We start from the raw sequence: 24,285 nt of genomic DNA, 5'->3' as shown, positions 1-24,285 counted from the left end.
TTAAGATTTCACTCCAAATACTCCTAAACTATTTCACAAAATGCCGGTTCAAATTATCCGCCAATTAAAAATATGTGGGAATCAGAAATTCTCACATAATCCACAGCATTAACCAAAACCGTACAACACCATTGTGGATTCCTGTTACTCATTTCCATCTCTTCCAAGGTTAATTCAGATAACAATGTTAGTGAGTGAAACACAATAGCATAAAACCACGGGAATATGAAAAGAAACAAAGGAATATGGTCTTGGAACTGGGGAAGAGAAACAAAATCCAGCTTTTGTGCAGTCCTTTGGGAACATTTAGCAGCTTGTCTATTCATCTTATAATTTTCACGTAACTGGTTCTTGAACACTCCAGGACTTTCACAGGGATCTTGTTTTATCTAATGCAATATTTTTCCCAAGTCAACATCTTCTATTCCCAAAGCAGTTTGTATAGTAACAATCACATCGATTACAGGAAATAAAAGGAAAGTTGCTTTGTAATTCTACTGAAAGTGCAGCTAAAATAATGTGTTTTGTATGACTATCTTCTAAATTAAGGTGACAATTGAGCAGATGCTCTTCTATATCTATGGAGCATGCTTGTGGGGTTATTGGTCCTAAGTGTTGGACGGTCACTCAGGTTATCCTAATGGGCTGGAACTGCATGTGCGCTCCTACCCAGGGGTGTCCTGGAGGAACTATTCTTGTCACTGCATTTGGTGGATGGTCTATGGCTTCCTCTCCATCCCCGCAGCCAGTGAACTGGGAATCACTTGTGTACTTATTGTGTCCTGGATTACCCATACTCGGGAGACCAGTGCCTCACCACGTAAGGCTTTCACTGCACATGGGGTGGGGTTTCCCTTTGTTAATATCAGCGTAAAGTGGAGGACATAATATAGAAGGAGCCAGCAAGGAGGAATATAAATTACTGCCAGGTTCATCAATCTCCTGCCCGTAATCAATGGCCTGAAATGAACTTTTCTACACTGACCAATTCCCACCTGAGACCTGTTCCACAACATCCCATTTTCCTTCTAACAATTCCATGGAAAGTTTACTTGCTATTTTCAGTTCCTCCCATTGACTAACGTCAATCTGAAAATCCTGGTTATCTCATGACAAAAATTCCAGCAAGTCAATTCTACAGCAGCTATTCAAGATGACTCATTTCAACAAATGGTGAAACTCTGTAAAGAGGAAGTCCGCGGAGGAAGAGGACAGAATAAAAGCCCAGGGCTGGACTAAGAGGAAGCCCATCCTATCCCAACATGAGGAACGCATTGATCAGGAACGTCTCTGCTCCCCAGTATAACACCTTCCGTGATACTAAAAAACAGCAGGAGCCTCAAACAGGGTAAGAGCTAGAAAAAGCTTTTTTTTAAAATTGGACAAAATTAAGAAAACCTGAATTTTAAAAAAAGTTTTGCATAAATGTAATGCTTTAAAAAACTGGATATTTAGCAGAAAAGCAGTAAGAATTTGCATTTTGATGTTGTAAAATATCCTCATGTACTTTCACATAAGCAGCACCAGACAAAATTCAACACTGACCCAATTGCAGGAGATATTAGAGTAAAATACTACAGATGTTGGAAATCTGAAATATAAACAGAAAATGCTGGAAATAACAGGTCGGGCAGCATCAGTGGAGAGAAAAAAAGAGCACAGGTCATCTCCAGAACATTCAGGGAGCTTGCTGTATGAAAATTATTTGTTGTGTTTCAAAATACTTCATTGACTATAAAATGTGTTAATGGCTAGCATCGATTCAATGGGCTGAATGGCTCTGCTACATTGTAAGGAAATAAAATAAGGGTGAAGCAGGAATGCTGTATTTTCCTTTTTTCTGTTCACATAAAAATCTGAAAATTAAGCAATTAGATAGTCTAAGATGATTGAAGAAGATGGACAGTAATAAACTTTCATATGGTTGTGGTCTACAGTGTAGCTGAGGGTGAGGTGATATCTAGTACAAGGAGGCTAGGTATGCCTTGGGAACTATGTGTAAATGGGGAAGAGGAGCACAGATTCATGAGTCATCATTAATAAAGCTATAACAATGCAACTAAGCAATTGGGTTTATTTCTAGAGGGATGACATTGAAGAACAGAACCTTGGTTAGAGCACACTTGAGCAAACAGTACAATTCTAATCTTGATATTAAAAAGAGAATAGAAAGATTTTGGAGAAGATGCAAAAATAGCTCGCAGACTTCTTACAGGAATCAAGAGATTGGGAAAGATTGCAGACTATGCATACTTCCTCAATAAATGGTCACTGAAGCATCTAATAGAGGTCTTTGACGTGATGAAAGACTTTGACAGAGGTTAAAACTAGGGGCCATGAATATAAAATAGTCATTAATAATCCAATAAGGAGTGCAGGAGAAATACTTTTACTGGAGAGTGTTGAGAAACAAACTAACTGCTACAATGAGTGGCTGAAGCAATTGACTTGGATGCAATTAAGGAAAAGCCAGGGATGTACATAATAAAGGAGAATGTGGTGTAAATCCTGGTGATGGATTCACTGGACCAGAATGGGAAGGTTGAGGATCCATCTGTTATACTGCAGACTGAGAGATCTATCTACATTTTTCTTGCAGGACAGTCAACAACAGGTGGATGTTCCTGGCAGTATTCACTGCTGTCTTGGGAAATCTAAGCTTTGGTTATGCAATGGTCTACACTTCCCCTGTAGTCCCGGAACTGAAAGGTTCTCTAAATCCTGATCTTCGTCTGAATATCCAGTCAGCATCGTGGTTTGTGGTAGGCACTTATGATGATTATTATAGAGGGAACTTTACTCTGTATCTAATCTGTGCTGTATCTGCCTTAGGAATATTTGATGGGACAGGGTAGAGGAGACTCTACTCTGCATATATCCCATGCTATAATTGCCAAGGGAATGATTGATGAAACAGTGTAGAAGGAGATTTACTCCGTATCTAACCTGTGCTATTCTTGCCCCGGAATTGTTTGTTGAGACAGTAAAGAGAGAGCTTCATTTTTTTCTCTGCCCTGGGGGCGCTTGATGGGGTGGTAGAGAGGAAGCACCAACGTGAGTCTAACTTGTTTGGTAGTGGAATAAGATCTTATTCTAAAACACTGATATCAAGTTTTTTGTTGAGCAGAAATAAATGGTTTAATTTTATTAAGTGTTAGAATAACAGAAGGCACTCAGTCCTTGAACGAAGTTGAAAGAGTTTCCTCATCAGTCTGTCTTGTCTGCTCTTTTGAAATAAATTTCTTTTTCCTATGTTCATCCCCTGACCCTGGTGTCTAATATTTTTTCACAGTCTGTCTTCACCTTGGGGACCGTTTTGGGTGGCCTCAGCGCCATGTTGTTCAACGACTTGTTGGGTCGCAAACTGACCATCATGGTGTCCACCGTGCCCTCGGCCGTCGGATTTGCCTTAATGGGCAGTGCCCAGGCCATATGGATGCTTGACGTTGGTCGTGCACTGACTGGATTCGCAGGGGGAATGGCTGCCAGTTCCATCCCAGTAAGTCAGCAAAGGATAACTTCCCGTCAATTCCCGTCAAATCCCTGATAAAGATTTTGATCTTGTACAACAAAGTGGACAGAAAAATCTGAGAGATGTTCCACTCTCCAGAGAGTCTTGTTAGAGGCACAGAAAGATCCAGCACAGAAACAGGCTTATCAGTGCATTGAGTCCACATGACCATCAACCACACATTTACACTAATCTTACATTCATCCTATTATTTTTTCCCCATATTCTCACCAAGACCCCCCAACTCTACCTCTCACTATACATTAGGGGCAGTTTACAGTGGCAATTAACCTACCAACCCACCAAGTTTCAGGATGTGAGAGGAGACTAGAGCACCCTGGGGAAACCCACAGGGAGAACGAGCAAACTCCACACAGACAGCGCCAGCAGTCAGGATTGAATCCGGGTGTCTGGCACTGTGCAGCAGTGGTTCTACTGGCTACTCCACAGTCTCAGAGATGGTGGCAACAGCCTGGATTTCAGCAGGGCATGAGTATGCAAGGAGATGGAAGAGCTTCAGGGGATTTCATTTTGTATTTGCTTTTCAAAAACAGTGGAGTTTCTGGTAAGCACTCACTCAGTACTGCCCCTCTGACAGTACAGCACTCCCTCAGTACTGCCCTCCCACAATGCAGCCTTCTGCAAATACTATCCCTCTAACAGTGCTGTATTCCCTCACAGTTACAGGGATGTCAGCATGGATTTTGTGCTCAGTCCTCTAGAGTAGACATTATCTCAGGTCAGGAAGAGATGTGCTCTCAGTAATAGGGGACACCAAGATTTGTTGATATCAGCAACTCAAAATACCTGCAGTTTAACAGGGCTTAAACTGAATGTGCAGTTCCTTCTATCTAGTTTCATATTGCCCACCCATGGAAACAACAGTTCCAAATTGTACAGGTGACATCTCCCACCAACTCCTCCGGACACCAGGTTGTTAAGTATACCATTCCTCTTCTTCAGGTCTACATTTCTGAGATATCAGTGGCCAAGCTGAGAGGAAGACTGGGGTCCACACCACAACTCATGCTTGTCTGTGGATCACTTCTGCTCTATGCATTGGGTGAGGAGTTCTGTACATTGGGAGTGAATGGGAAGGGGCTTAATCCATCGGGATTCTAAACTATGGGAGGGAATGGATGTCTCTTGGTTGATAAACCTCACTGGATTGTCTGAAGACATCACTAAAGTAGTGAAAAGCAGAATCTTTAGGATGTAATCCCTATGGACTTCCAGAAGGCATTTGATAAATTCACTCACAGTTAATTTTAGCTAAAGTTATTGCTCATGAAATTCAAGGCAAACTATTGATCAGGTCAGAAAATTAAACTGGTTTGGATAGACTCCTACCTGCAAAAGGTGCTAGTGGTTTGGAATTTTCTTACATTTTAGCTTGTCAATCTGGCAAACATGGTAAACTTAGACCAAGGTGCCAATATAAAAATGAATAGCTCAATGTTTATGATTAGAGAATGGGATGGAGAGGAGGCAGAAGAAAAAAATCTCGCTGAAGTAGAACATATCAAAAAGGCTTGAGAATCTTTGCCCTCCTGCAAACATTGATGTTAACACCAAGATTGATCGATTCTTGTATTAAGGGATGCGGGTGAATGTGAAGCTACGTCACAGATCTGTTATGATTTCGATGAATGGCAGAAGTTGCACCAGGGATTAATCAGCCAATTCCTGTTCCTGTGTCCTACTGGGATTATGTGCAATGGGAAGGTGTTGGCTCCACTGGGATGTTCTACGTTGTGAGCAGATGGCAAGGGGTTTGAATTATAATTTAATTGTAAAATTCTTCATTTTGTGTTATTTACTGGGAAAGAAGGTCAGTGATTCAAGTGTAAAACTGACAAGAGACTTTTTATTCTTTTTCAGACCTGGCCCTGTCATGGCGCTGGTTGGCTGTTGTTGGGGCAGTTATACCAGCAGTATTAGTTATTATTCTGTGCTTCATGCCAGAATCCCCTCGCTATTTGATCTCCAAAGACCGTGATCACGAAGCCATTGAAGCACTTGTGTGGCTTCGTGGACCGGATTCTGATTACTTGCTTGAGTACAGGGAGATTCAGGAATCTCTGAACAAGAATGTAAGTGGAAGGCCTTTCTTTCCTTTCTTTCCTCCCAGCTGAAGCACAGATACCATGGGGATCAGCAGGTCTCCTACCTTATGCCAACAGCCATTCACTTCAAGAGAATCCTAACATATCAGACCCATATCCCATTCGCTCCCATTACACAGAATCCCAAGGAAACATAAGAATGTAGGAACAAGGTTTGGGCAATTAGCCTCTGGCATTCAATGAGTTCCTGGCTGATCTGTAAGCATAATTTTGAATGGGGAACTCTGGAATGGAGGACAGTTTCCCCACATCCAACAGGGATCACTGGACAATGATGAGGAAACTCAAACCAAGTGGATGGAATGAGACCTCCTTGGTTGATAGGAGTTCATTCTCCAACAAGTGGTGCCTTTGCTCACAGAGCCATGTAAGAAGCAGCATATTCTTTCCAGAAGTATTTTAAATAATGTTCGAAGAGAAAGTGTCAGCGATGGCTTAATGGGGAGAACAATCCTTTCCAAGTCAGAAGTTAAAGTCCCACATCAGACGCTATCGGAGGGCAGTACTGCTGCATTGTTTGAGGGTTAGCACTGAGGAAGGAGTGTACTGCCAGAAGGGTGGTAGTGAGGAAGTGCTGCATTGTTGGAGGGTCAGTACTGAAGGAGTGTACTGTCAGAGGGGCAGTACTAAGGGAGCACTACACTGTCAGAAGCACAATATTGAGGCAGTACTGCTTTGAAAAGGAATAGTACCACAGCACCAACAGAGAGATGGTATTGATGTAAGTTCCATCTATTGGAGAAGCCAGTAAATTAAGGCCTATTTGGATTCTGAGATGACTAGTTTAAGAAGCTATAAGGGAGTTCTCCTGGGGCCCCGTGTCTTTACTCTCTCTCCTTCCCTTTCCTTCTGATGTGAGACTGTGGCTCTGTCTCCCTGACAGGTGAATAAAATGTCATGCACCGACCTCCGTCAGGCCTTCATCTACAAGCCCATGCTGATTACTCTCTTCATGAGGGTGTTTCAACAGCTCAGTGGGATCACAGTCATACTGGTCAACATGCAGCTCATCTTTGACAGTACATCAGTGATTTTGGTAAGTACTAACATTGCACACTAACATCATCCAAACACTTTGAGGCCATTCAGCCCATTGTGTTTGTGATGTTTGAAAAAGAGCTACCAACCTAATCCCATCTTCCAGCATAAGGTCCATAGTCATGCAGTTAATGGCTCTTTAAACACACATGCAAGTCCCATCTAAATGTCATGAGAGTTTCTGCCTTTACCGTCCCTTCAGGCAGAGTTTCAGATCCCTACCACCTCAGGTGAAAATTCTTTTCTTTATCTCTTCTCTACAACTTCTACCACTTACTTTAAATCTTTACCCTCTGCAAAGGGAAAGACATCTTTTGTGTTTATTCTATTTCCCTTCTCTTTCGCTCCCTCACTCACTTTCTGTTCTGCACACTGACGGAGGTATCTTCTGTTAGAAAGGTTCCTATGATACAGTTCTGGTTGGAGCCGTTCGTTTGGTGTCCGTGTCGATTGCAGCCTGGGTAATGGACAAAGCTGGAAGACGGAAACTTCTCTTTGTGTCAGGTAGAATGGAATAAGAACTTTAAAGTTTCAAAATGAAACTGCTTTGGCTTCTTCCATAGCACCATGAGTAGATGCTACGGCACTGAGCCTTAGACCAGGGAGCCCAGTTCTATCACTGGCCTGTGTTGAGTTAGCCAGGGATAGAGAAAGGGCTTGCTAAATTTGGTCTTGTTCCTCAACCCCATCAAACTCACATTGTGGAAAGAAGCAAATCTGCTCACATTCCACTCCTGACTACCAAAAGGAATGTCTGTGAAGGCCAGCTTAAGTGTGACTCCCATGGTTCTGTCATCTATCGAATATGAATGGGTCTTGGGCCAAAGTTGCTGGAGAACAGAAGTGCTGGTGGCTTCAGAACCGGGGTGGGGTAATTAAGTGTCTCTGGAAAACCAACTTTTTAAATGGTTTGGGCATCCCTGGCAAGGATGGCATTTATTGCCCATTTCCAAGGTAGTAGTGTTGGGTTATTGATAGTTTGATACAACTTGAATGACTTTAGATCAGGTCAGAGGGCAGCTGAATCAACCTTGTTGGTGTGGGACTGGACACACAAATGGGTATGAACCACATTTCCTTCCCTTATGGAGATTTGTGAATCTTTTGGGTTTTTATGATAATCCATCAGTTTGGGGGCTTACTTTTCCTGAAAATTTCATCTAAATTCAAATTCTCACAGTGGGATTTGAGCTTACATTCAATGGTTTTCTGTGCCAATTAAACATCCAGTATTCTAGCTACTGTATTGCTATACCTTTCAATGTGGGGGTCATTGCAAAACAGGCTTAGAGTCATTGTAAACAGCAAGGAAATTCATTTTTTCTTTCTCCTTCTCCCAACAGGTATCATTATGTTTATCTCTACATTGACTCTTGGAGTCTACATCAAGCTGGACGAGATAAGAAGTAACACAACAAACATGCATAATAGTTCCAATGTGGAGAGTGGCCACTTAATCACTGGGCAGCTATTTCAACATAAAATAGAAAAATGGCTAACCCTCATACCTCTTATCAGTCTCATGGTTTACATATTTGGTAAGTCCTGCTGCAAGTGCTTTGTTTAGGGGCCGGTAGAGAAGGAATTACTTTATGTCCAGCCAATGTTGTACCTACCCTGGAAATGCTTGGTAGAATAGTGAGGAGGTAGCATCATTAACACAATAGGCCGTGTTGCTATAACTGGAACAAAGGGTTAAATTCAAAGAGCACTGCATTGAAGCAGAAATCGAATCAATAAGTTGAGGGCAAGTTTCTCACGAGGAGTTGTGGAGTCAGTGTTAAGGGCAAGTCATAGAAGCAGACTATGCAACTGGATTCAGTAAAAAGGGAAGGGTGCTCGGGTGAGAACTGTCCACAGAAATGGCTTCATTGGGCCCATAGTCCTTTATTTGTTCCTAAAACATGTTTTCACTTTGTTGTTTGACCATTTTTCCCCATATGATCAGTAAGAGAGCTTTGCCAGTTACCTCAACGTGGTTGAAGACTTTATCTCCTTTTGACCTGTACACAGGCTACGCCCTGGGCTGGGGACCAATCACTTGGCTGTTGATGTCGGAGATCCTTCCAATTAAAGTCCGTGGTTTGATGTCAGGCCTGTGTGTCATTGTCAGTTGGATCACAGCATTCATCCTTACACAGTGGTTCCTGCCAGTGAAGGTTTGTTTATCTTAACGTAGCTGTGAAGAATCCACCTTCTCTTGTACTTCATAGGTCTCCAGGATTAGTTTTGTCTCCTGGACGTGGAAAAAGCTCCATATTCCTTGATCCTCTGACTATCCAAAAGTCTACCAAACTCTACCAGTGACTGAGCCTCCACACCCCACTTGGGGAAGTGAATGCAAAAGATTCACTAGCTGTTGCATGAGAAAATATCTTCTCTTCACAGTCCTAAATGGCCATTCCCTTATCTTGAGGTGTGACCCCTGGTTCTCAACATGCCACGCTGGGGAATTATCAAACCTGGCATGAATTTTGTACATTTCAATGGGATCATTCCTGGAATCGACCTCATGAACCTTTGTTTCATTCTCTCTATTGCAAGTATATTCTTCCTTAGCTATAGATACTGGATCTGTCCATAAGGTTCCAGGTACGGTCTCACCAGGGGTCTGTATTATTGCAGTTAGTTGTCTTCACTGTTGGCACTCAAATCCTCTTGCAATAAAGGCCAACATACCTTTTACCTTCCTAATTGCTAGATGTTCCTGCACGTTGGATTTTAAATGTTTATGTACAAGGACACCTAGGTCCCTCTGAATAATAACAGCTTTCAAAGTTTTGCCATTTAAAATAATATCCACTTTTCTATTTTTTCCCTACCAAAGAGGATAACTTCAAATTTTTCCACAGTGTATTGCACCTGGCATATCCTTGCCCATTGTCTATATTCCCTTGAAACCTCTCTGCATTCTCCTCAAACCCGTATTGCCACCCAGTTTACCATTAGCAGCAAACATGGTCATAATACACCTGGTCCCATACAATAGTGAAGACATCTTACTGAAATAATAGTCCTGGTGAGACTGTACCTGGAACCTTATGGACAGATCCAGTATCTCTAGCTAAGGAAGCATATACTTACAATAGAGAGAATGAAACAAAGGTTCATGAGGTCGATTCCGGGGATGGTCCCATTGAAATGTACAAAATTCATGCCAGGCTTGATGACAGCTATAGCCGGGCTCCGAGCACCAATCCCCGCAGCAGCCCTCTGTCACAGCCACCTAATCTGAAGGTGACCTGTTTATTGCTACCCTGTTTTTTTGCTTGTTAACTAGACCACATAGGATTGATGACTTTTGTTTAACCTCCTGTGTGGCACCTTATCAAAGCCTTCTGAAAGTCCAAGTCCACCACATCCACTGGTTCACCCTTATTTATTCTTCTAGTTACAGCTTTAAGAACTAACAGATTTGTCAAACATGATTTCTCTGTCATAAAGCTCTGTTGCCCCAGACGACCCCCAGGGATTAAGTGCTAAGTTTCCTCAATCATTCTTTGTAGGACAACCTTCTCATCTCAATCTTATGAATGTACACTCCACAGACTCCAAGACCAGGTCCCCAGTCCAAAACTCACTCACTGTTCCAAATGTGGTCTTGCCAAAACTTGTACAATTCCGATCAGACTTCCATACTTACCTACTCCAACCCCCCTGCAGTAAAGGCCAACGTATTAGTTGTCCTAATTGCTTGCTGGATATACACGTTAACTTTTCTGCATCTCTGGAGCCAGCACAGCAAGGTTCCTCCATACATCAACATTTACTACTTTCTCACCGTGGAAAAAAATAATTGTTTTTTTATTCTTCTTACTAAAGTGCACAGCCTTGCATTTTCCTCCATTGTAAGCCCTCTGCCCTCTTTTCCATTGGGTTAACTTGATTATGTCCTTTTACAGACTATCCACAAAAGCATGGCAAACATGATGTTCTCTTCATAAACCATGGGTTGGAGTCAGCACGATTTTAAGTCTCAGTTGCCACATCTTAAACAATGCAATTTTAGTACTTCTTCAACAACTGATGTCAATCTAACTGGTCTTTAGTTCCTTATTTTGTTTCTCCCCCGTTCCATTTGTTACTTTCCAATCTCTTTGGACTAAATCTATGGAAGTTCAGAAGATGACTAATACATCAGTCATCAATGCAGTCACACTTTTAGCACCCCAGGATGCAGGATATCTGGCCTGGGCGATTTTAAAATCAGGTTTTATTCTATTTAACTTGAGTAAGAAATTAAACAGTGGCCTCATCTCATCACTCTGCTGTTAAAGATATCAATACATATTTATGGCCAATATTAATGCTCAACCAACATAAAAACTGATTATCACATTGATGTTTGCAAGAACTTTCTATACAGATTGATGTAATATCAGTTATGGCAGTCAATGGCAGTACTTCACTGAAGAACATCACACACACCGCTTCCCATCTCATAATTTAACCATTTTCAGTCTGGGTTAAAGTTTGAGTTACTTACAAATGAGTCTATGGATTCAGGGGAGGTTTTTGTTTAAAAGGGAACTTAAACACTTTATTCTTTTTCAGAGGTCCTTTGGACTCGCTGTCCCCTTCTTGTTCTTTTGTGTGATATCTGTCCTGGGTATAATATTTACCGCTGTCTGCATTCCTGAAACTAAAGGGAAAACCTTGGAGCAAATTGAAGATGAGTTCCAGAACTTGCAGATCCCCCATGATGATGACAACAGTTGATGTGGAATATGGACTTTGAAGAGCTGGAGGTTAAACACATACAATGATAAGCTCCTTATCTTCTATTCGGCCCCTGTAAGGGCAAACTAATCCGCAACTAAAATAACTTTTAGACCTTTTCTTCATCACCTGCTATTGTGCAAAGGGTGGTTGGTGTAGGGGTAGTTCTTCCTTGTATATCTCTACACATCACATGCTCAGGACTGGTACAGTGCAGGTTAGATGCAGAGCAAAACCCCTTCTACCTTGTCCCATCAAACACTGCTACAACAGGTACTGCATGGTTAAATGAAATGTAAAGCTTCCTCCGTGTTTATTCCATCAAAGACTTCCAATGAAGGTAGTGTTGGGGTATATTCTGTTAAGAGTCCACAGCCTCTGGAGGTAATAAGTGCGATGATTTGAATAAGCATTTCTCTATGCTCCATCAATACGAAACAGAAGGTGGGTGATTGAATTCCCTCACCATGAGTACTTAGACACCTCCAGTCCTGCTTCCAAAGAGCTAAATGACAATTTTATATGGCATGTAAATATACTGAGTAAATCTATATACACTGTAAATGTTTGTAATATAATGAATCACTGATAAATGATACATCTGAATACAGTAAATGGAAACCAACAATGTCCTCATTATTTAATACAGAGTCCCCAGGACTTAGTGGATGACATTCAGGAGGTGTAATACAATAGCACACTACAAGCCTAAGAAATCCTTACCAATGATCCTTACAGAGTAGATGTGGCAAAGTTGTTCCCATGGTAGGGCAGTCTAGTACAAGAGGGCATGACTTCAGGATTGAAGGGCACCCATGCAGAACAGAGATGTGGAGAAATTTCTTTAGCCAGAGAGTGGTGAATCTGTGGAATTTGTTGCCACGAGCGGCTGTGGAGGCAAAGTCATTGGGTGTATTTAAGGCAGAGATTGATAGATATCTGAGTAGCCAGGGCATCAAAGATTATGGTGAGAAGGCGGGGGAGTGGGGCTAAATGGGAGAATGGATCAGCTCGCGATAGAATGGAGAAGCAGATTCGATGGGCTGAATGGCCGACTTCTGCCCCTTTGTCTTATGATAACAGTTGTGGCAAATCAGCTTTTTCCACGTCTTGCATAATTGATATTTTTGTTTAAAAGGACAGGAGTTTCTAAGATGCTGAAACTAACTTTCAAAGTATACAGGAATAATGACCTTCATTAGCCAGGGAAAAAGAATATAAGGGCTTGAAAGTCACACTACATGTTTATAAAACTTTGGCTAGGCCACTGCTGGAGTATTGTGCACTGTTCCAGTCACCACACTGTAGCAAGGATGTGAGCACACTGGAGATTGCAAAGGAGATTTTTAACGAGACTGGACAAGCTGGATTTTTCCTGGGAGCACAGGAGGTTGAGAAGTAAATAAAATTGTGAGGGTATAGACAGGATGGATAGTGAGAAACTTCCTCCATAGTAGAGATATCTAAAACCATAGGACATAGATTTAATGTAAGGAATAAGGAGGTTTGAGGGGATCTGAGGATTTTCTTTTAAAACCCAGAGAGAGTTGCAGTCTGGAGTGCGCTGCCTGACAAGGTGGGGGAGGCAAGTATCCTCTGCACTTGAATCGCCATGGTACAGAAGCTATGGACCAAGTGCCAGTTTGTAGATAGCTGGCATGGACACAGTGTGCTGAAGGGCCCGTTTCTGTGCTGTGGGACTAGGACTCTAAAAAGACAACAGTGCAGTAAAATTCTTTATTTCACAGTAAATGGTCAGAAATGGACAAAATGTATAAAATATCCATTGTATTTAAATAGACATGTACCAAGTAAACAATGCCAATACAAACTAAAACTTTAAAATGCACAACAATTTCTAGTCAGTTTCCAGTGATTGCAGAGCCAGAATCTGACCAAATCCCACGTTATTACCCATCTGGCCAACAATTTCCTCTCCATTCCCTCAGGCTCTAAACGTGTCTGGGAATGGATTAACAGATGTATCACCTTTTGAAGGACATCCATTCCTCATCTGAAAGGAATATTTGCAGTGTTGAGAGGTGGAAACCACACTCTAAATAGGAACAGGAGCCCTGGCTCATTTTATCCCCTCTCCAGGACACCATGGCCTCCTTTGATGATCATAATGATGATGCTCTGAAGAATAAATATTACACTAAAAGCACTAGCAGTGACTAATCAGACAACACTAAATATCACACTTGGAGACCTCCCAGCCAGAGCATATATTTATCAGCAATTGCTAGTGTGTGTCATAATTCTCAATGAGGTTAGTGTCCACAGCTCTGCTTAAACCTGTAAAGGACACCAGAGTAAAAGCAGCAGTTAGTATGGAGAACTCATCACAAACAAGGTTTAGAATATAAAACAAAAGAGCAATGATGAGTCCTAAAACTAAGGCTCAGGTTGAAGGACCATGTGCAATATTGAGCTCCATAATACAAAACAAAATAAATGGAAGCTCATGAGAGTACAGCACCAATTTACCAGTGCTGCCTGTTAAGTTTTTGCCTTTGTTTTTGAGAAATTTTTCTTTTGAAACCAGTGAAAGAGGACACAATAGATGACTCCTAGTAATTCAGGGACTATTGATTAAGCGCAAGAGAAAGATCTTCACAAAACTGATGGTAATATCTATTCCCAGGGTTCATGGCTGAGGCAAAATAAAATGTCTATAGTTCAGACAGACACAGAGGAAGTGGGTGAGGCAGGTAGAATAATATCATTTAAGAAGCACTTGGATAGGTACATGGAAGGGTGGGGCTTGGAGGGATTTGGGCTGAGTGCAGGAAATTGGGACTAGCTGGGTGGGCACTGTGGTTGGCAATAGACTGGTTGGGCTGAAGGGCCTGTATCAGTGCTGTATTGCTCTGTATATTATATTATTCAAAAGAAGGAAAATAGGGCAGTGCTAACAATATAGTGGCAATTCTGAATGAATTACTGCCATTCCATTCAGAAAAAGATTACCATGTAGAACAAAGTCACTAAATGTTCAACAATTTTTTTTGCTAGTTGTGTATTGGAGGAGCTGAAGAATTCCCTGTAAACCTGTGCTATTCTGTACTGAGCAAGTCAAACTATGACTCATCTCGGGTGAAGTTTAACACATCCAACAAGCTTTCTTTAACACACATGATCTTGACATAGGATGAATGAAACAAAAATTTAGCTTGTAGAGCTTCACATTTCTCTCCCAAAATTTCTTATTCCCAACCCCTGTATTTCACTCAATCAGCCACTGTCCTAAAAGTGATAGTGGTGCAGCTATTGTACTGTAGAGGATCACAGCCAACCCATATCCTCCCAGGATAAGAATTCTTTTGCTTTTCCCAACAGGAACTCACTTAGCCTTCTAAAGATCATGTGTGCCCTATGACACCTGTGAAGTAGTTCAGTTTCATATATTTCCTTTTTGATGTACTTAAAATCTGAAACCTTGTTGATCAGAATATTTGTTTTTACAGAATAAAAGTTCTATAGTGTATTTCTGTTTCCCGTATGCCACAATCTAACAATACTCTAGATGGAGATTGCAGCATTTATAGGATTGGAAATTCATTGCTTCTGGTGTTGACGGAGATTTCCTGAATCAAACCAAGATCAAGACCATGCAACGAATATCCTATTTAACTGTGAACTACAAGTGATCATTATAAAGTCAGAGCAGAATCTCCCTATGAACATCTCCAAGAGTCATGTGACCAGGAAGTTAACTTTTTCTCTGAAGAGCACCAACATCATTCATAAATTAAATACTGAAGGTGCTGCAATTCTGAAATAAACTGAAAATGTTGGGATCACCTAGCAGGTCAGGCAGCACCAGTGAGCAGACCAATGACCTTTTATCAGAAATGCAGTGAATATTAGTTGCTAAGCTAACTCCTGAAACAAAGATAAACAAGTCAAGGGAAGGGAAGAGTCGGTGATTGAGCATATGAAAATGAGAACAGGATGGAAACAAGCAAAAGGTGATGAAACCTTCGAGTCTGTACAAGAGTAGGAAGCAGCACCAGTACAGAGTCATTGATATCCTGAAAAAGTGAGTGAGGGTGACGGTTGCAAGGAATATTGTGGAACTGCTCCCACTGTTGAATGCACTCAAGTTATAAAAGATGCAGAATCAGCACAAGGGGAATTGGATCACAATGCAACTATGCTAAGGGTGCAAGTAAACTCTATTTTAGAAAATATGGTTGATGCGATTTCCAGAACATATTTTCAATGAAGTGCAGTCCAAAAAAGCCTAGATTTAAACAGCAAAAGGTTTTGTACTTAACTGTGCTTCAGAAACTAACAGTATTATTGAGCAGTGACCTGAATCCCATTATTGTTGTAATTTAGTAATCACTATGGGTGGTGCAGAGCTCCCAGCAGTAACTGCTGAGCTGCACTCAAATCCACTATCTCAATGCAATCAACATAATTTGAACTATAATCACATCAATAGAAACAAGCTGTTAGACCCCTGTGATTTAGAGTCAGTAACGGATTTAAACAAGGCTTGAAAGCCAAAATCCCCATAAAATGAAGCAAAGGTATAAAAATTACATCTTTAAAGAGAGCTGAGAAATTCTATTCTTTTGAAGAATCGATTGCACATCAAACCAAGAGAGCCCATGGGAGCTGACCCTCTGCAGTGTATAAATTGGATGCATACAAATATAAAATTCTGCTGGTTTGTTGATCTGTAGTTGCACGAGGTAAAACAAGTCGGTGTCTTTTACTGCATTGCCATCTCATTGGTGATTGTTCCTGTCAACTTTTCCTCATCAGCCATTTTCCTGTCCTTGAGCCTGGCATACGAAATAGCATCGCCCCTTCATGGTTTGGGTGGGACAAAATAAGGGGGTGAGGAAGGAGAGGGAGGAACCATTAGAGAACAGAAGTATAATAACAGGAAACTCTAATATGAAATGTACCCACCTTTCACAGTATTGGCTCTTTTACCACATGCTTGTTTCCTCTACTTCAAATATTTATCCAATTCCCTTTTGACAGCTACAATTGAATCTGTACCCAATCTCACGCAATTTATTCCAAATCCTAACCAAATGTTACCATAAGACATTTTTTCCCCTCTGGTTGTTTTACCAATCATTAAAGGGGTCTTCTGGGTGTGATCCCTTTGCCTCTGGAAACAGTCTTGCCTGATTTACTCCATCTATGAAAAGCCTACATGACTTTGACCTGTTCTGTTAAGATACCTTAAGCTTCCCTGCTCCAAAAATAAGCCCAGCCCTACTTCACCAGGCCCTCCACAAAACCACCCATAAATCACCTTTCCAAAGGCTTCATATCCTCCTAGGCCTTGCTTAGAATTGGGCATTAGTCTAGCAAGCACCTAAATGGTGATTTAAGGTTTAGCAATAACTTCCTCTATTGCCACTTTGACACATCAAACAGTCATTAGAAGCAACTTCCAGTGATTTTCATCCCACCAATGGGTTCAAGCCAGAATTCCCACTGTTAAAGGTCCATTCTTTTTAGCACCATATAGCAAGAATTCATAGCTGTTTTCAACTACTTTATCAGAACATTTGAGGCAAGGCAGTCCAGTTTATTTGCAACCAAACCTAGAAGATAAACCTGCAAGCATGCATATGGATTTTCAGATGAGTCTGAATATCAATACAGTGACAGTGTCAGCCACCACTGGAGTGCAACAGGGCTCAAAGAAAATTAGTAGTTTACAGAAGAATCCATTTAAACATCTTACTGCTGCCAGGCTACAGTGACTATTTAAGTAATTCAATAATGGTTTCACTCCCAACTCGTAGCTCCAATGAACAACAACAAAGAGAAATCAGGTCCAAAATACAGCAAAGCCTCTTGAGGACAATTACTTCTCCTGTAAAATGCAGCCAGAGGAAGACACTTGCATTATACACATGTAGAACATCAATGCCAGTCACTTGCAGCAACATAACTCTCAGGTGCTCTGGATAATATCCCTCATGTTGAAGAGGTGTGTTTTGGATTGTCACTGCAAGTAAACTATTCAGTGATGAAGTAGAACTCATTACACAGCAACAAAGCAGTGGTATTTAAGATGGGCGTCACCACAAATTCTTGAAAGAACTTGAAGAAAAGTTTTATTGCTGCAACTAAGTGGGAGTGACTTTAAATGTGTATGATGTAAATGTCTCGCTCTCACTGCATTTTACTGGAGAAGTAATCATTTAAGAGACTTTGCTGTATTTTGGACTCATTTGAAACTGATGAGTTATTCTGTGTTTATTCTTGCCTGTTACCCATCTTAGGGAAGGTTTTATATGTAGACCACTGAATCTGCAGGGTATCCAGATGAACACAGTATCACTCAAAGTGGCAATGTTGATCAACTGCACCCACTTACAGGCAGGCATCCATTGTGCTACACTCCAATTTCCAAGAAGCCCAGCAGGCACAGAACTGAACCAAGTCACTTTAGGATTACACAATTGGTCAATCCTGTGCCACCCCTGTTCCCAATTTGCCCTTAAATAAAGATCAAGTCACACAATAAAAACCACTGAGAATTCGTGAAAACTCACTTTTTGCCAAGTGATGCAAGTCCATAAAGCACACCTGCAGCAAAAGCAATTCCATTCCCAAACAGTGTAGTGAATGAAAAGCGCAGGAAAACTGGGAAAATTGCCATCCTGTGGGGTTGGAAAGAGAGAGAAAAAGAAAACACTTAGTATTCTGGAAGTCAGTACCAGAATTGGTGAAATCTTTCACCCAAAAGGGAAATAAAGTTCTGGAACATGTCCAAAGATATTTTTTGAAAAGCAAATAAACTGCAGAAACTGGAAAACTGAAAACAGAAAATGCTGGAAACATTTAGCAAGTCAGGCAGCATCTGTGGAAAGAGAAACTCTTAACGTTTCAGGTTTGAGACCCTTCATCTAAATTGGGAAAGAAAAAAAAAACAAGTTAGCTTCCCATTGCAGAGAAGTGGCGTGGGGGTGGGAAGATGAATTCTTTAGACACGAGCATAATGCCAGGGGGACTAGAAAGCAACTGTTATTCCATTGTTCAGGGTAAATTCAGAAACTACAGGCGAGTCAATTTAACCTCTGTGGTGGGAAAGCTTTTAGAAACAGTGATCTGAGACAGGATTAATCACCTGGAGGAAAAAAGAATTTAGGGAAGTTAGCACTGATTTGCAAAGGGTTTTAAAACCAATTTAAGATAATAGACAGAATTGATGAGTGGTATACAGGCAATGTGGTATACATGAACTTCCAGAAGGCTCTGATAAGGTACCACACAACAGACTTATCCACAAGGCCCAAGCATATGAAACAAAAGGGACATTGATAGTGTGGACACAGTTGGTTAATTAACTGATAACAGGGGGTCATGATAAATAGTTGCTTTTCAGACTCAAGAAAGGTTAATAATGATCCCCAGGTAACAGTGTTGAGGCCTTTGCTTTTTTTGATCTATAACCCAGACCTGGGGGTAGACGCCACAATTTCTAAGTTAGCAGATAGCACAAAATTTGCAGTAAAGTTTTAAAAAAGCTGATTGCCTTACAGTTCCTTCAGCAGGTTGCTGAGCCAATTGTGAACAAGACTGAATATTAGCAGGTTATTTAAATGTGATTGGCAACACAATGAAATTCAATCCTGTCCGTGGGCAATCTCCACAACACATTCCAGCCACTGCCCCAAAACCACAAACCATCATTATCTCCACCAGCCAGTTACAAACTACCCTCACTGGCCATCTGCTCAACGAACATAAAATAATGAACCATAACACCAATGATCAATACAAACCTTCTCAAGGATTGTTGTGACATACACTTACCCACAATAGAAGATAGCTTTCTGCCAGTGGCGGAGCTTATCAGCTCTGGCAGACACAGCATTTGCAAACTCTATAAACTGGCAGCAGAACGGAGCTTCACAGAGGAAAAGGACAAATGCATTCAGCCTGCATGTCAAAAGAAAATGGCAACTTTACAGCATAGAACAGATACATTGTAGCGACTCACCGTCCGAGCAAGCGAACTGGCTCGGCGGTCAGGTCGCGCGTCATTGAAGTGGCGAGGCCCAAGATGGCGGTGGGCCTTCGTCTTCCCCGAGCGACAGGGAGAATCCGCGTGCGGGAAAGGTTTGATGACATGGCGTACACGTCATTGCCGTTTTGAGTGGGCAGGAACAGGCTCTCTTAAAAGGCCCGCACAAGGCGGGAAAATAAACCAGTTCTGTTCTGAAATTCTACAATTAGTGTCTTGTGTTCATTCCACGGTAGCAACCGCTACATTGGTGACCCGTTATCTGAACACGCAGCCTTCTGCTTCGCTTGCTCAGACGGTGAGTCGCTACAACATGATATTTTGTAAATCACCATCCAAATATGTCTTAGATCATAACCCAAGAATGTACTCAGCAGTTAGAATGCACAACAGGAATAACTGAAGAAGATACCCCAGGTGCCACGATGGAGAAGCTGTTAAAACTATTAAAAGGACATACAATGTCTACAACATATGAAACAGACCCTAAAAGTCATTAATTTTTGGACTCTTTGCAAGTTTTTTTTTTAAATGTGTTTTTTTTTTAAATCCAGATGGCACAAGTGACCAGGGGTTAAAGCTTGGAATTGGAAGAGGAGGAAGGGAAGTTGGGGTAGAAGAACAAAAAACCGTTGGATTAATCAAGTGAGTACAATGTACGGAGGTGATGGAGGGACCAAGATGGCACAGATGGTGAAGCAGGGAATGGGGAGCTCCAATTTTGCTCTTTGGCACATTGATCGATCTTTCATTAAAGTGAGTAGAGGACAAGTTGACCATTCTGATAGTCAGTTTCCCATGGGGGGGGGGGGGGGGGGGTTTAACTCAAACAAGAACCAACTCCCAAAACAAGACTTCAAAGCATTCTTTCCACAGTGAGCATGCCAGCTGTATACATTTACTTACACCATCCAGACCCCAGCTGCAATGTTGAGGGGATCGATTGTTACACAGTTCCACACTCCAGCAATTGCACATGCTGCAAAACAACCAGAAGAGTGGCTCAGTAGCAACCGCAATGACAGGATTACAAAACAGATCCCAGCCTCTTGTGTCACATCCACATATAACTGGAGCACCACTGAACTTCCTAGATCACATAACCTCCAAATGCAGATATTCCTCACACTCTCAGTTGTGTATAGTTTAAGACTTGCTGCATAGAGCTTTACTCTAATTCCATGTGTGGCCCCCATCTCAGAGACAGAAGGTCATGGGCTCAAATGCCGCAGACTGCCCATAACAGGGGTGCAACGCTGAGATAATGGTGCATTTCTGGAGGTGAGCTCATACAGAGACATTAAACTATGGTCCCGACTGCTTTCACTGGCAGATGCAAAAGCTTCCATCATATTATCATGAAGAGCGGGAACATTTCTTCTGCTTATGTTTCAACTAACTTCACACGCACATTGCTGTTTGTAAGAAATTAACATCTGCAAATTAGCTGCAATGGTTTCTCCGTTCAAGCAGTGTCCACACTTGACAAGTGTTTCATTGGTTGAAACTTTGTGGGCCTCTGAGGTAACAAATGGTGTTAAACAAATGCAGTCTGTCTTTCCTTCATAACCTTAAAGCTAGAGAAAGTATTCACTCAGCCCTCAACCTGCTCTTATAATCTTTGGCAACTCTAGCATCTTCCCCATCAGTCATGGCCTGGGCCACCAAGAATCTCACAGTTTAGGTAAACAAACCACCAGGATTTCTGCTGCATGCCATTTGACTGCAGCATTAGCCACATTACAACTGTGACTACACTTAAAGAACCTGCTTCCTTGATTTCAGGACATCCAACTCTGGCTTTCTTGTAAGGGCAAGTTAAACAAGTTCATGATGAAGGAATATGCCAGGAATAGGTGGAATAAGAGTCAAACACTAACACATACTCAAACGGCATGTTTTTTGCATTGTACATTCTACTTAATGCACTAAATAATTGAGAAAAATATTCAATATCTAATCTGCAGCTGGGTTACAGAACTCAAAAAGGCTTAAGAGAGGAAGAATCCTTTCTATCTAGATGGCAAAATCCATCTACTTTTCCTCTGTGCACTTTTGGATCCAATTACCCCTATTGAATTATAGAAAAACTTCTTGTTAAATATGCACGACCTGCTTATCCCAAAGCTTATGTATCATGGACCAAGGAATAGCTGGTAGCAGACCTTTAATACATGGCAACAAAACAGTGATCAGCACCACAGCTGCCTCCCCAAATCCAACACATTCTTGTCGTGTTACAGCCTGCCCACCATCACAGCTTCCTCTTCCCTTTCCAAGATTTCAGTCAAGTGTTAACCAAGAGTGCGAGATATTTTTGTATTGAACAGCTAGTGTTGAAACCAATGACTCCTTCGACAACCTGCTAACTCCACACTTCCAAAAATAGGAGCACTAACTAACTATTCCACATTGGTGGGCTTCAGAGACATACGACCTGTAAAATCTTTTCAGTATAATTTAAGATTCCATTTGATTGAGGTTCCTTTGTGTAAGAGCCTAACAAATTCCATAATAATTATTTCTGTTACCTAAACTTTGCACAAAAAGAGCCAGAACAGGGTGAGAGGGGCAGCTCCAAGCACAATATCAGGTATCACTTCAGCAGCTCAGTTCTGTGGTTAAAATCATTGATTATCAGAAGTGTAAAGTATCAATGAGGGGACCAGTTTACATGTTGACACAACAGTGTGCACTCTTCTCTTTCGCCCCCCCCCCCCCCCCCCCACTGACACACACAGCTCCCATAATGATATACCAGGAGCAGCCATTTGACCCTTCAAATCAAAGTCAGTTCTTAGAGGCAAATACAAGCTGAACCATTTACTAACTCCACTGTCACAGCAGGCTAAAATCATTTCTCTAAAGCAGCTTAGCTAACAGAAATCATATTCCTGGGCAAGAGGCCACCAACATCACATACCTTCTCCTCTTGGTCCTCCATATACTACCCCCAAAGAATTTTTGCCTGTCATTACAGTAGGGAAATGGTACAGGAAGGACCCTTTGAGATTGGGCATTGTCCAGCAGAACAATCTGCATTTTAACTCCTCTTACCTGCACTAGTTCCCCTGCATTTTCCCTTGATCAAATCACTCTTGGTCTTGAAAAGCTCCAATTGACCCCAGCGTTTTGCAAGAATAAATTCCACTATCTTTCAAACCAAGTTTATGCAACCTGCTCTCAATTTAATCCAAGTGCTTACTTAAGCAATCACATTTGCCAGTAAACTGTAACTGCAGCTCCCAACACAACAAACTTCAAGTAGAAATCCAATGACTGGGAGTCATGTCATGGAGCTACAGCATGGAAACAGGCCCTGTCTTCACAAGATGAAGAATACTCCTGCTTGGTTTGTGGTTTTGAAGAAGTTCCCACAATCCACAAACAATCATCTCAGTGTGTTATCATTAATCTAAAATGAATCAGCTCCACTGAGGATTTTAAGAAGTGCATAATACAAATGGGCACCCACACAGCTTGGCTAGACAGTGCAACAAGTGGAGTGTAATCAGACCCAATGTAAATGAGCAGCTCGGGAATAAACTGAAGCAGTCCTGACTTGGTGATAGAATCCAGGTCCAGCTAAAAACCAACCACCCTCACACACCACAGGCAGTGAGCATACAATAAGGAAGAGTTCATCATCCCTATCACTAACCACAGAGACTCTGACCATCCCCTCACTTTCTCCCCAGAGAAGAGGCATTCTCATAGAATCATAGAACAGTACAGCACAATACAGGCCCTTCAGCCCACAATGTTGTGTCAACCTTTAAACCTCACCTAAGACTATCTAACCCCTTCCTCCCACACATCCCTCTATTTTAAATTCCTCCATATGCTTATCTAGCAATCTCTTGAATTTGACCAATGTAGCTGCCTCCACCACCCCCCCAGGCAGCGCACTCCATGCCCCAACCACTGTCTGGGTAAAAAGTCTTCCTCTGATATCTCCCTTGAACTGCCCACCCTACTCAGGTTGCTGCATTCGGAGTGGGCACGCTGAAACGGAACGGATGGTCCCAGGAACACTCCGCTTCTTGTTTATGCTATTCATGTCCGCAGGGAGCAGCCTCTGCGGGGACACCCGGCCGCTGGTACCGCTGCCACACTCTGGTACTGCCGAACCTACCCTGGGAAGTCAAGCTGCAGCACATACACGGGGCGCCAGCCCTCGCTGCCGCCGGGATAGCCCAGCCCCCAGCCCAGCCCGGCCCGGCCCAGCCCGCCGCGCAGGCCCGGTACTCACACACCCCGCCGATCACCCCCGCCAGCCGGCACAGCCAGCGGTACCACCACGTCATCCCGTCCGCCTCGCCCTGTCCCGAACCGGCCGCGGCCGCATCCTCGCTCCCGGGCTCCGTGCTGGAGTCCCCCGAGCTCAACATGATGATCACGGGCGATGTCGCTGGGCGACACCCCCCGGTCCCGGGTCCCGGCTCCCGGCCCTGCGACCGCCAAAGCCCGGCTCCGCTCGCAGCTTTCTCCCGTCGATGGAGAGCGGTACCGTCACACGTTGTAATACGTCAACGCACTGACATCACAACAAAAACACGTCACAATAGACCCTGAGTCGACTGACAGGAGGCGGAACCCTTTGAGGAGACGATCGGGTGACGTCAGAGCTCAGTGGGCGGAGTCAACGGGGAATCGCTGAAGGAGCAACAACCTGCTGGGGGGGACCCAGCGGGTCGGGCAGCGCCTGTGGGTGTGTGTGGGGTGTGTGTGTGGGGGGGTGTGTGTGGGGGGGTGTGTGTGGGGGGGTGTGTGTGGGGGGTGTGTGTTGGGGGGTGTGTGTGTGGGGGGGGTGTGGGGGGGGTGTGTGTGTGGGGGGGGTGTGTGTGGGGGGTGTGTGTGTGGGGGGGTGTGGGATG

The 24,285-nt window shown here is 42.6% G+C and overlaps 2 protein-coding genes across 2 annotated transcripts; one reads left to right on the top strand and one right to left on the bottom strand.

The window, feature by feature from the left end:
- Positions 1–1,276: 1,276 nt before the first annotated feature.
- slc2a6 (solute carrier family 2 member 6) lies at positions 1,277–11,958 on the top strand. The gene is made up of 10 exons (XM_052037189.1): positions 1,277–1,348; positions 2,600–2,762; positions 3,293–3,499; positions 4,475–4,574; positions 5,393–5,604; positions 6,521–6,673; positions 7,071–7,179; positions 8,019–8,213; positions 8,689–8,834; positions 11,230–11,958. Exons 2-10 carry the CDS (start codon positions 2,619–2,621, stop codon positions 11,392–11,394), a joined length of 1,431 nt encoding a protein of 476 aa, XP_051893149.1. The 5' UTR covers positions 1,277–1,348; positions 2,600–2,618; the 3' UTR covers positions 11,395–11,958.
- Positions 11,959–13,101: 1,143 nt separating this feature from the next.
- Positions 13,102–23,984, bottom strand: cacfd1 (calcium channel flower domain containing 1). Its single transcript, XM_052036905.1, has 5 exons — positions 23,661–23,984; positions 20,315–20,387; positions 19,198–19,323; positions 17,934–18,041; positions 13,102–16,217 (listed from the first exon to the last, which is right to left on the bottom strand). The coding sequence occupies exons 1-5, from the start codon at positions 23,797–23,799 to the stop codon at positions 16,121–16,123; spliced, it is 543 nt and encodes a 180-aa protein (XP_051892865.1). The 5' UTR covers positions 23,800–23,984; the 3' UTR covers positions 13,102–16,120.
- Between the last annotated feature and the right edge of the window lie 301 nt (positions 23,985–24,285).

Source organism: Pristis pectinata, chromosome 23 (genome assembly GCF_009764475.1).
Source record: "Pristis pectinata isolate sPriPec2 chromosome 23, sPriPec2.1.pri, whole genome shotgun sequence".
In the NCBI taxonomy this organism is placed as follows: domain Eukaryota; kingdom Metazoa; phylum Chordata; class Chondrichthyes; order Rhinopristiformes; family Pristidae; genus Pristis; species Pristis pectinata.
This window is presented reverse-complemented; position numbering and strand designations above follow the sequence as displayed.

Bases quoted from the DNA above. Each gene is read 5' to 3' on its own strand.
- cacfd1 (XM_052036905.1), bottom strand. From the start codon at position 23,799: ATGTTGAGCTCGGGGGACTCCAGCACGGAGCCCGGGAGCGAGGATGCG. The intron at 20,388-23,660 runs GTGAGTACCGGG...GTTGTTTTGCAG, and splicing joins GGGGGTGATCGGCGGGGTGT to CATGTGCAATTGCTGGAGTG. The intron at 18,042-19,197 runs GTAAGTGTATGT...CCAACCCCACAG, and splicing joins AAAGCTATCTTCTATTGTGG to GATGGCAATTTTCCCAGTTT.
- slc2a6 (XM_052037189.1), top strand. From the start codon at position 2,619: ATGTTCCTGGCAGTATTCACTGCTGTCTTGGGAAATCTAAGCTTTGGT. The intron at 5,605-6,520 runs GTAAGTGGAAGG...TCTCCCTGACAG, and splicing joins AGGAATCTCTGAACAAGAAT to GTGAATAAAATGTCATGCAC. The intron at 8,835-11,229 runs GTTTGTTTATCT...ATTCTTTTTCAG, and splicing joins AGTGGTTCCTGCCAGTGAAG to AGGTCCTTTGGACTCGCTGT.